The 11,958-nt window shown below is 41.2% G+C and overlaps 1 protein-coding gene across 5 annotated transcripts in view; it reads left to right on the forward strand.

The window, feature by feature from the left end:
• Window positions 1-11,958, forward strand: part of vps8 (VPS8 subunit of CORVET complex) — a 518,442-nt gene that overhangs the window by 120,752 nt on the left and 385,732 nt on the right. For all 5 annotated transcript variants that reach the window (XM_048598730.1, XM_048598733.1, XM_048598732.1 and 2 more), the window contains 3 exons: window positions 1,804-1,846; window positions 3,284-3,356; window positions 9,262-9,381. In XM_048598730.1, coding sequence (XP_048454687.1) covers window positions 1,804-1,846; window positions 3,284-3,356; window positions 9,262-9,381 — 236 coding nt within the window. The remainder of the gene's footprint in view (window positions 1-1,803; window positions 1,847-3,283; window positions 3,357-9,261; window positions 9,382-11,958) is intronic.

The following is an 11,958-nucleotide window of genomic DNA, read 5'->3' on the forward strand; positions in this document are numbered from 1 at the left end:
CCACCCCCCCCAATCCTCACCCCTCCTGTATTTATTTCCAAGCTCCCTTCCCCCTCCCCAGTTCTGAAGAAGGGTCCCGACTCAAAACATTGACTCTCCTACTTCTCTGATGCTGCCTGACCTGCTGTGTTCCTCCAGCTCCACACTGTGTTGACTCTGACTCCAGCATCTGCAGTTCTTGCTATCTCTGAGAATGTGAATAACACTTGAATTTGATTGTCAGAAAAATAAAAATAAATGGGCTTTACCACCGTAATGGATTTGACAAATCCCAATGACAACTTCTTGTCCATTTCTTTTATATTTTCCTGCTGCATTGTTCTCCTGCAGCCAATCAGTCAATAACCATCTCCCAGACTCTCCAGTTCCTGCCCTGCATGACCCTTAAGCAGTTTTAGTAGATTTGCACGGTAAAGAATGTCATTGTTGACATTTGTCTTGAAATTCATCTTAATGAATTACACTTGCATTCCCTCAGTGGCACTCTTTTAATTCTTAATTGAGAAGATGAACATGTGTTTCAAATTTGCATCCTCTACAGTGCTAAATTGATTTGATAAGCATCTTTATTTCTAATTTATAAATACTAAGGCGGTTTCCCTCGACTTTCACCTTGTTCCTTTTATCTACCAGCTCTTGTTTTTACTAAAATGTCAATCAGCACACATTAAGCCTGTCTAAGTGCTGCCAACATATTAGTTGCTTAATCTTGTAACCCAGGGTTTTACATCTGCCAGTATGCATGTTTTAACTTTTTAATTTCAATTTTAACATTAAAACAAGAAACAAACAAATTAGGTGCAACATTTAACGTGGAATGCACATCTTTTCTTGTCGCTGTTTGTTATTCCATTTTTGAAAATTTTACTTAGACCATCAGTGGCTGCAAAACACTTAGCAATAAATCATAATATCATCAAATAGTACAGCACAGAAGGCCTATGGTTCATGGAATTTTACCGGATTATTTAGAGAGCAATGTAGTTAGACTCGGTCCCTTTACTTTCCACATATTCTTGCAGTTTTGTTTATCGTATTACCATTTCAAGGCCAGCATAGAATTTGTGTGCACCCCTGCAATCAGACACCAGATTACAATTCCTGATGTTGACCAGCAAATTTCTGGATCTCCCCCTACACCTTGAAATATGTCCTGGAAGCCTTATGCTTAACTGAGAGGTTTCATCATCCCATCAGAAAGATGCCAGTGGATCAAGATGCATCCTGAAATTGATAATTATCACTGAATTTGGTTGAGTATCATATTTGCTTTACAAAAAGATAATTCCAACAGTGTTATTTGCAGAACTGATATTAATTGACACTTCCAAAATAAAATTGAACTCTGATGTGATGCATTTAGAATTGCAAATACTTATTTTTCAGTAATCCTCTTTCCAATATGTTTTTTCTTTTGAGCTAAGCTGTCACTTCAGCCATTGAACAGTTAGAGTTTTCAGCTGCTGAATTAAATACTGTTCCTCTGTCATTGTGCTTTGCCTGTATTTTCCTGGTTATCATTCACCATAAGTGACAGAGGGCAGATGAATCTCCTGACCCTGGTATGCTTTGCATTACCTGCGGCAACACCAAGTTACAAGTTATGGCAAGTGGGAGATGATTGGCAAACAATACATCCTTCCAGGCTGGTAGATCATGCTCCATTTGGTTAAGTATGAAGCCTTTCCTAATATCCTATCAATAAACTCAATACAGCAAAACATTTGGGTTGACAAAATTTGGAATTGGAATGGGTTTATGTTTCATGAATTAAGAAATCACATCATGTTTTGTTATTTACAGATCAACAAGTGGTCATGGGGAATAAGTTACTGGTGTACATAAGGTAAGCCTTGTTTTCTACTTTTGACCATTGGAATAAGATGGCCCAATTTCAAAACTTTTTAGCAGTTAACCGAACACCATTTCATCCAACAATAAAGTCTAGATATTGGAAAGCAAAGTTCCCTTGTAGCTCCCTGGAATTAGTACTTGCTATGATGTTAGTATGATTACTTTTATTTTCTGTGGACCAGAGAGTAGGGTCAAGAATCTCAGGCAAGGAAATAATTTGTAACAGACATGAAGTTTATTGATTTTCTTCATTCCCTGTACTGATGTACTACTGCTTAACAGTCTTAAAAAGTAAAAGAAACATGATATTATATTCTATGCCTTTTGAAATCCTCAGATTTTGCCATTCACAGCCGTGAATTCAAATCCAATTGTCTAATAACCTTTGGAGTTGTGTTCTTTTATTCATGGATGCATTTAATCATTGGCTTCCACATGTTCCTCTGATGGGTGCCTCTGAGAATTCAATCAGTTAAAGTATTGTGTTAATTATAGTTGAGTAACATATTAAAAGTTGAATCACAATGAATGTATTCAGATATTTATTTAAACTAGGAGCTCTGCGTCCACAGTATCTCAGCTTCCTCACCCAACTGTTGACGTGGAATTTTTGGGATTACAGTAACAAGGCTTCATGTTTAAGTAGTTTTAGATAAGCCAGTCATTAGCTTGTTCTCCAAATGGTTACTCCCCACTCTAAATCCTACCCTTTTAGCTGTACTCCCATCAGTTAAAGCTTTTCATTAGAAACACTATCATTGAAATTACTTAATAACAGCCTATTTCTCCTTTGGGTCAGAACGGACTGTGATTTCTCTGAACTCAAGCATGAATAAATGAAAGTATGCAAAGAAAATTAAAGGAAAATGATTTTAATGCTGCTATGAATTCTCTCTTGCTTGCCGTGAGATTAATTTTCATTTCTGGACATCTCAATCATGGAATCATAGAATCATAGAATCCCTACAGTGTGGAAGCAGGCCATTTGGCCTGAGTCCACACCAGCCCTCTGAGGAGCTTCCCAACCAAGACCCACCCCTACCCTATCCCTGTAGCCCTGCATTTCTCATGGCTAACCCTGCGAGCTAGCACATCCCTGGACACTAAGGGCAATATAGCATGGCCAGTCCACCTAACTGGCACATCTTTGGACTGTGGGAGGAAGCTGGAACACCTGGAGGAAACCAATGCAGACACAAAGTAGAAAGTGATTTTAATGATGGACTTAAAAGAGCATGTTATATTTTGTTGATTTTACGGGTAGATTATAGTTGCTGACTTCTAACTCGATTGATGTTTCATTACTGATAAGAAATTTGTACTGTTGGTGCCATTAACCAGTAATAGATACATCCTTTTTATTTTGAAAAGCAATCTCAATAAGTTTTATAAATATCTTTATAATAATTGTGTTATTTTCCTTTTACAGCTGCTGCCTTGCTGGGCGAGCTTACCCGCTCGGTAATGTTCCAGAAGATCTTGTCCCATTGGTGAAACATCAGGTGAGTAAATTTCAGTAAGAAGTCATTATTTTATATTACCCAGGTTGTCCTGCACTCTAGATTCTGTGCAAAGGCTTCAAGTAATTTTTGAGTTTTTTGCCTACCTCTACAATTTAGCTGGCTGGAAAACTGCTACTCCCTCACTTTAGCTGATGCTTTAGTTGCTAGTTTCAGAAAGTGCATTTCTCCTCTTTTGTTATCTTGCATCTGAGGAGGTGCTTGCCTTGCACTCAACATCTCTGTACAATGATATGGCTGAGAGTGGGTACTCAAATTTGATAGAGGCATTTTTGTTCTGCCAGGTATTGGATGTTAACACACGTGGGCTGTGTACAAATGGACTGACCTCACTGGATTGTGCAGGATCATGTATTTCAATGAATTATTGGTCTTCCAGATAAACACTTCAAACACACTGGTTGTCCAGGGTTACGTCTCAAATATGAGCTGTTGCAACAGCATTTGGTGAATATGCAAATAATGTACATAGAACATAGAACATTACAGCGCAGTACAGGCCCTTCGGCCCTCGATGTTGCGCCGACCTGTGAAACCCATTGAGGAACCAGGATGTAACGCAGCATGTGGGATAAGGTGTTGTTCTTCCACCTGGGCACCCTACAGCCTGGAGGACTCAACATTGAGTTCTCCAATTTCAAATAACCTTTCCACCCATCCCCCCCAGCTCCCTTTCCAGCCCCACCTCTTGCCTTCCATTCCACCTTCTGACCCTCCCAGCCACCAACTGGATTCATCCCTCCCATCGACCAACCAGGTCGTGCCTAACACCAGTGTCCACCTATTACCACTATACTGAACCCCCCACCCCAACCCACTCTCTTTATCTGCTGCTCCCCCTTCCCCCACATCTGGTCCTGAAGAAGGATAATAGCCAAAACATTGACTGCTCCTTTCCTCCAGATGCTGCCTGGCCTGCTGTGGACAGTACAAAGTTTGTTTTCTATGAGCAGCCTCCCTCTCTCTCCCAGTATTCCCCAGCTTCCCCCAGTGCAGACCTCACCTTACTGCTCCCCGTTACAGGCCTCCGCTCCCCTCTTCTGGTGCAGGCACATCCCACACTGTTCTCAGTGCAGCCTCCCTGTTGGCCTTTGTCCCCCTCTCACCAGGGTCGAACCCTCCATCTCACCTCCCCGATCCCTATACACTGACGATGACATCAAAATGCATGGACTGTGGTGCTGTCATTGGTGTTTGCATAGATTGCTTCTTGCACTCTGTCATGGCCAGTTCACATCACTTACTGCATCCATGCATGCATGGTGACTCTATTGTTTTATGGAAAATCACTCCTCCATTATTGAACTCTCCTGTAACTTGTGCATAATCAATTCTACTGTTCAAAAAAATAGAATTTACTGATGGTTTCATATCGTGTGTGTGTGTGTGTGTCTGCCTGCCTGCCTGCCTGCCTGGTGTGAAGAAACTAGAAACACAATATTGTCAGCTAATAAAGATCTGCCGGCTGTGCCTATTCTTGGGATTGTAAGGGAATGACATTAAAATGGACATTAGTTACTAGCTCCCAGAAGAGAAAAGTGCAGCTATTCCACAAAATTTAAAAGTGACTTCCCGCTCAATGCCCATTGCAAACAAGTGGTTTTGGCCACTTTGTGTGTTGCATGCTTTCTTCTTGCTTTTAGAAGGTATGCCTCTCTAATATTTTGAAGCATATATTGGCATAATTTGTCATGATGAATCATCCAGTAACTTTTAAGAAGAACTATATTAATAAGTTTAGCATTGGATAATCTTGTCTGCGTTGGTGGTTTTGGAGAATTTGAAGAGGTGCTGAGACCCCGGGTTCTTTACTTCATTAATTATGGAAGTCATTATTTTACATGGATTCACAGAATAGCATAGCACAGAAAGATCCTAATAGATCCATTGTGTCTTGACCAGCTGTATATATTTGTAGGAAACTAGATGTATTAATGACTAGAGTAAGATTGGGGCCGGTCAAGGACAGTAGTGGGAAGTTGTGCGTGGAGTCCGAAGAGATAGGAGAGGTGCTAAATGAATATTTTTCGTCAGTATTCACGCAGGAAAAAGATAATGTAGTCGAGGAGAATACTGAGATACAGTCTATTAGACTAGACGGGATTGAGGTTCATAAGGAGGAGGTGTTAGCAATTCTGGAAGGTGTGAAAATAGATAAGTCCCCTGGGCCGGATGGGATTTATCCTAGGATTCTCTGGGAAGCTAGAGAGGAGATTGCAGAGCCTTTGGCTTTGATCTTTATGTCGTCATTGTCTTCAGGAATAGTGCCAGAAGACTGGAGACTAGCAAATGTTGTCCCCTTGTTCAAGAAGGGGAGTAGAGACAACCCTGGTAATTATAGACCAGTGAGCCTTACTTCGGTTGTGCGTAAAGTGTTGGAAAGGATTATAAGAGATAGGATTTATAATCATCGAGAAAGGAATAATTTGATTAGGGATAGTCAACACGGTTTTGTGAAGGGTAGGTCGTGCCTCACAAACCTTATTGAGTTCTTCGAGAAGGTGACCAAACAGGTGGATGAGGGTAAAGCGGTTGATGTGGTGTATTTGGATTTCAGTAAAACGTTTGATAAGGTTCCCCATGGTAGGCTATTGCAGAAAATACGGAGGCATGGGATTGAGGGTGATTTAGCGGTTTGGATCAGAAATTGGCTAGCTGTAAGAAGACAGAGGGTGGTGGTTGATGGGAAATGTTCATCCTGGAGTTCAGTTACTAGTGGTGTACCTCAAGGATCTGTTTTGGGGCCACTGCTGTTTGTCATTTTTATAAATGACCTGGATGAGGGCGTAGAAGGATGGGTTAGTAAATTTGCGGATGACACCAAAGTCGGTGGAGTTGTGGATAGTGCAGAAGGATGTTGTAGGTTACAGAGGGACATAGATAAGCTGCAGAGCTGGGCTGAGAGGTGGCAAATGGAGTTTAATGCGGAAAAGTGTGAGGTGATTCACTTTGGAAGGAGTAACAGGAATACAGAGTACTGGGCTAATGGTAAGATTCTTGGTAGTGTGGATGAGCAGAAAGATCTCGGTGTCCATGTGCATAGATCACTGAACGTTGCCACCCAGGTTGATAGCGTTGTTAAGAAGGCGTACAGTATGTTAGGTTTTATTGGTAGAGGGATTGAGTTTCGGAGCCATGAGGTCATGTTGCAGCTGTACAAAACTCTGGTGCGGCCGCACTTGGAGTATTGCGTACAGTTCTGGTCACCGCATTATAGGAAGGATGTGGAAGCATTGGAAAGGGTGCAGAGGAGATTTACCAGGATGTTGCCTGGTATGGAGGGAAGGTCTTATGAGGAAAGGCTGAGGGTTTTGAGGCTGTTTTCGTTAGAGAGAAGAAGGTTAAGAGGTGACTTGATAGAGACATACAAGATGATCAGAGGATTAGATAGGGTGGACAGTGGGAGCCTTTTTCCTCGGATGGTGATGCCTAGCACGAGGGGACATAGCTTTAAATTGAGGGGTGATAGATATAGGACAGATGTCAGAGGTAGGTTCTTTACTCAGAGAGTAGTAAGGGCGTGGAATGCCCTGCCTGCAAAAATAGTAGACTCGCCCACTTTAAGGGCATTTAAATGGTCATTGGATAAACATATGGATGATAATGGAATAGTTTAGGTTAGATGGGCTTCAGATTGGTTTCACAGGTCAGCGCAACATCGAGGGCCGAAGGGCCTGTACTGCGCTGTAATGTTCTATGTTCTATGAAACCAGGTTCATGCACAACATTAATCGTCTGTCGTTGTGGTAGCAAAAGTTTACGCTGCCATGGATTTCAAACTTCATTAGACTGTGTGATTATGTGAACCTTATTGCAATATAGTCACTGTGCAAATGCTAGCTTGCGCAGTATGTTCTCTGGAGAAACTTTTGCCCCCAGACATTAAGACATTCACAATTTTATTATGCAGGTGAGGCGACTGCAAATGTTGTGACGATTGTTTTTTGTACTGTTGTTCACACAAGGATGACCAGTATTTCTTGCCAAGATATAGGTCCTCCCTGTTTTAGAACAGGGACATGGAATGACAGGAGTAGCCACACAAAGGGACTGCGAGTTGAATTCGTGGCCTTGACTTTGGAGTTCTCCAATGGACACATTCACAATCATTGTGAAAGAAGATGGGTCCAGACTCACATCCCTCAATCCTTTACAGAGGTGGCAATGATAATAATAGAAGCTTACTTTTGCGCAGAGACTGTGAATGGTCACATGAACAGGCATATCTCAAACATGTTAAAGATTTGCCTCAACCTATTCGAAAAGGGCATAGTGTAGAGAAGTGAAATGTTGGAAGACTGTTCTCAAGAAAAGATTTGATTTGCTGACTGCAAATCTGACATGGCCTTCCAGAGCCAGTTTCTTAGAAAAATTTCAATGTATAATTCGTAAACATGAGGCTAGAAGTTCTTTTAACTTCTAGCGGCATGTGTGTAAGGTGAATGTTCCATATTGTATGCAGTTTATGTTACACAACAATCATATTTTCACCTTTTAAGGTTCTTCTGTTGACATCGATATATACTACTACTACAATTGGTTTTGTCTACAATGTGACATTTTTTAGGAAATGTGTGATTGTACTATTGTTTTAGTCACTGTAGAAGGACGTTTTTAAGTTCAACTGTCCTGTGTGCACATGCTGTTTTCTTTGTTACGCTGTTATCTCCATTTCCCTTCCATCCTTAAGAGTTTAACTCTGCTGTTTCTCATGCCCCACTTGACCATATTTTTCGAAGCTTCTCCCAGAATTTGTGATTATAATTGTAAGGTCCTGTACAAAAGCCTCGTGCTGTGCCAATTCTAGTTTTCCCAGTTAATTCAAAAGCCTATGATTTTTAATCAAATCCATTCCGAAACAAGACTTGGCAAAAGGCCTATACTTAAACTTAATTGCAATATGATTTGAAGAAAAAGAAACCCTGTATCTGTTTTTTTTCCCCAAACATTCACTTGTTTCATGTGCTTAGTTCATGTCACACTCTGTGTGAGTGTCTATTTCAGGATAATGGGTGAAATCAAATCGCTGATATAAAAATAACGCTCGCAGCTCAATCCTGGAAAGCCAGTTATTGAAGGATGGCACTTGAGCCAATCTATTCACAATCTTACAAGCACTTTCTGAGCAAAGCATTAAACTTCCTAACTCAGCCACACCACAGCGTAAAATAAATGTCTCTGTGTGTGCTTCTTATGAAACACCGATTAATGCCCTCCTTCTCCATATAATCAAATAAGCTTGGGACACAATTAACATCCCTATTAGCTGCCAGATTCATGAGCTAGGTTTTGGTCCTGCATAATAATTAAAGCCCTTCGTCTTGCTTTGGAATTGGACTGTCTTGGGAGACAGTACGTGTAATCTCTTTCCTTTGGTTATGCATGCGTGCAGTTGTATGAAACACTGGACAAGAATGGTACAGTTCTGACAACAAGCTAAAATCATTCATTCTAATTTCGGGTGATTGCGCACAAAAATGGTTGCACTGACAAATAACAACCAGTGAATGTGGTGCTTATGCGGCAACACATCATGGCAGTTGCACATTTTTCATCCAAGGAGATTTTTGATCACCCCATTTCATCCACCACTGGATCCACCACTTCATATGCCAGGCTGGAAAAATAGCTTTTTTTGATGCTGTGTTAGGCAAGATTTACTGTATATTTAACGTTGCAGCCAGAACATCTCTCCACCAGCATTTCGCTTGGGCTTTATGCGAGATGTGCTCCTGTGCCATTTTTGAATGGGCATCTTGTGTTTTGAAAGCTTTGCTTTAAAGAAAAACCTTTTTTATGTAGCATTTGAACGAAGCTACCTAAATTATGCTAGTTCACACCTATTTGATGCATGTGTTTTCTTGTTTGTGTTTCTGGCTGGATTCAGGTCTTTGAATTTCTAATTCGCTTGCACTCCACTGAAGTAGCTTCTGATGAAGAGTTGTATCCTCAGATTAGAACATTGCTTCACTTCGACACTCGAGAATTCCTCAATGTATTGGCACTGGTAAGAGACTTTTATTTTCATCAACCTAAGTCATAGTTTCATTAAAACTATTTATGTTTCCTTCACTAATACTTCATGCACACATAAGAGTGGGAAAATTAAACTACGTTTCCTTAATCAAATTAAGATGCTGATTTGTGGAGTCTTTTCACAGAAGAATAGATACAATGAAGGTAAAGAAGATATGCCGTTTTGTTCCCTTCCCCCACAACTTTGGCTTTTCCTCTGATTCTTAATAGCTTAAAACATAGAACCAAAGAGTTACAGAACAGAAAGGGGCATCATGTCTGTGTGGTTTGTGATATAAACTCTGATCTATATATATTTTCAATATGATTTATTTTAAGTTTGTGTCTTAAAATTTGAGTAAGAGATGTTTGAGTTGTACGTAGGTCACAAGTTAACAATTAACCTATAAGTATATCTATAACCATGGTGACTTCTTTCACAATCGATTGTGAGGGCCTTTGGTAACTAATTTTTTTTGTTTACTTTAGGACTTCACAAACTAATAAGGCAGGCAAATGACTAGACAATTCAAGGTCTGGTAGAAATTTCTAGATAGTTTTTTTTAAGTTGAGGGGAAGCATCTATAGCCTAGAGTGAGAGAGACTTTTTTTTTTCAATTTACTTGTTTTTGACTGCATGGTGGCTCAGTGGTTGACACTTCTGCCTCACAGTGCCAGGGGCCCGGGTTCGATTCCACCCTTGGGCGACTGTCTGCGTGGAGTTTGCGTATTCTCCCTGTGTCTGTGCGGATTTCCGCTGGGTGCTCCGGTTTCCTCCCAATCCAAAGATGTGTAAGTTAGGCGGATTGACTGTGCTAAATTGCCCATAGTGTCCAGGGATGTGTAGGTTAGGTGCATTAGCCAAAGGGAATGCTGGGTTACAGGGAAAGGGCAGGGGAGTGGGTCCGAGTGGGAAACTCTGCAAAGGGTCGGTGTGGACTGTTTGAGCCGAATGGTCTGCTTCCACAGTATAGGGATTGTATTCTATGATTGACACAGTTCTGTGAATTCCTTGGATGGAGATGATTTGTATAGGATGGTGCTCCTGAGAAGGGTGGCGATGTGGTTAAAAACAATATTTCCTTCGAGTGATGAGTTAGTGATAATCCTAAACAGGAAGTGTCACGATAAAATGGTGAAGAGGTTACCTGAGGTTGAGTACTCTTAAACTCAGGCACGTGATAGCTCCAGGAAGAAGGAATATGATTATTACGAGGAAGCATAATTTTAAGGTGATTTGGAGGAAGGTATAGGGGAGATGTCAGAGGTAGGTTCTTTACATAGAGAGTGGTGGGCGTGTGGAATGTGCTGACAGCAGTGGTAGTGGAGTCAGATACTTTAGAGACTTTTAAGTGACTCTTGGATAGGCACATGGAGCATAGTAAAATGTAGGGTATGCAGGGTAGTTTGATCTTAGTAGGATAATAGGTCGGCACAACATTGTGGGCCGAAGGGCCTGTACAGTGCTGTACTGTTCTATGTTCTGTCAGTGTTTCTAGACTAGGACACAAAGTCACCGTTACCTAAAGCCTCGAGATGTCTTAGGAAGATTGGCTTTCTCCAATGTGAGTACTGTACAAGGGGTGCTTTTGGGTGCTTACGGGAATTTCTTTTTGGGAATTCATAAAGGAATATTTTGGGATTAATGGGATTATTCTTTAATTATGTGTTTAAAAGTCTTTGAATTTGTGTTATAAGTAAATAGCTTGATTTATTCTATTACATCTTAAATTTGTTTTAACTGATGTGGTAATTTGGTTTATTCGATAAAATAAAATCTGCACCACTGCATGCTTGTGTTTTAGTGAGAAACCGCTTTGTTAAAGCCAAAACAAAATAAAATATGATCTATCAATCGAGGTTTCGGTCCAGGATCTGACTTGTCCAGTAATTACTTTGGCTGGGATTATATTGCCCATTCCTGGTTGTCCTTGAGTATAGTGCTGAGCTCCCTTCTTGAACCACTGCATTCCATTTGGTTTAGGTGCTGACTGGCCTATAATTTCCTGGCCTATACTTTGTAATAATGGGACAATGTTGGCAGTCATCCGGCACCTCACTTGTGGCCAGAGAGGATTTGAAAATTACTGCCAGGTCCCGTAGTACTCTCCTGCCTTGCCTCCTTCACCAGCCTGGGATGTATCTCTTCTGGCGTTTGCAGATTTATCCACCTTTAAGCCTGGTAAACCCTCTAATACACTCTCTCTCTCACACGCACTCACTTACACAGTCACACGTATACTCTGTCACAAATGCACACACGCACACACTCACGCACACACTCACACTCCTTTCTTACATACTCACACTCCTCTCTTACACACTCACTCTCTCTCTCACACACTCTCTTTCTCACACTCTCTCTCTCTCACACACACTGTCTCACACACACTCTCTCTCTCTCACACACACTCTCTCACACACACTCTCTCTCTCTCTCTCTCTCACACATACACACCCTCTCTCTCACACACACACACCCACTCTCTCATCACTCACACACCCTCTCTCACTCACACTCACACACACCCGCTCTCTGGCACACACCCGCTCTCTGGCACACACCCGC

This window comes from Rhincodon typus, chromosome 7, assembly GCF_021869965.1.
Source record: "Rhincodon typus isolate 14 chromosome 7, sRhiTyp1.1, whole genome shotgun sequence".
NCBI lineage: Eukaryota > Metazoa > Chordata > Chondrichthyes > Orectolobiformes > Rhincodontidae > Rhincodon > Rhincodon typus.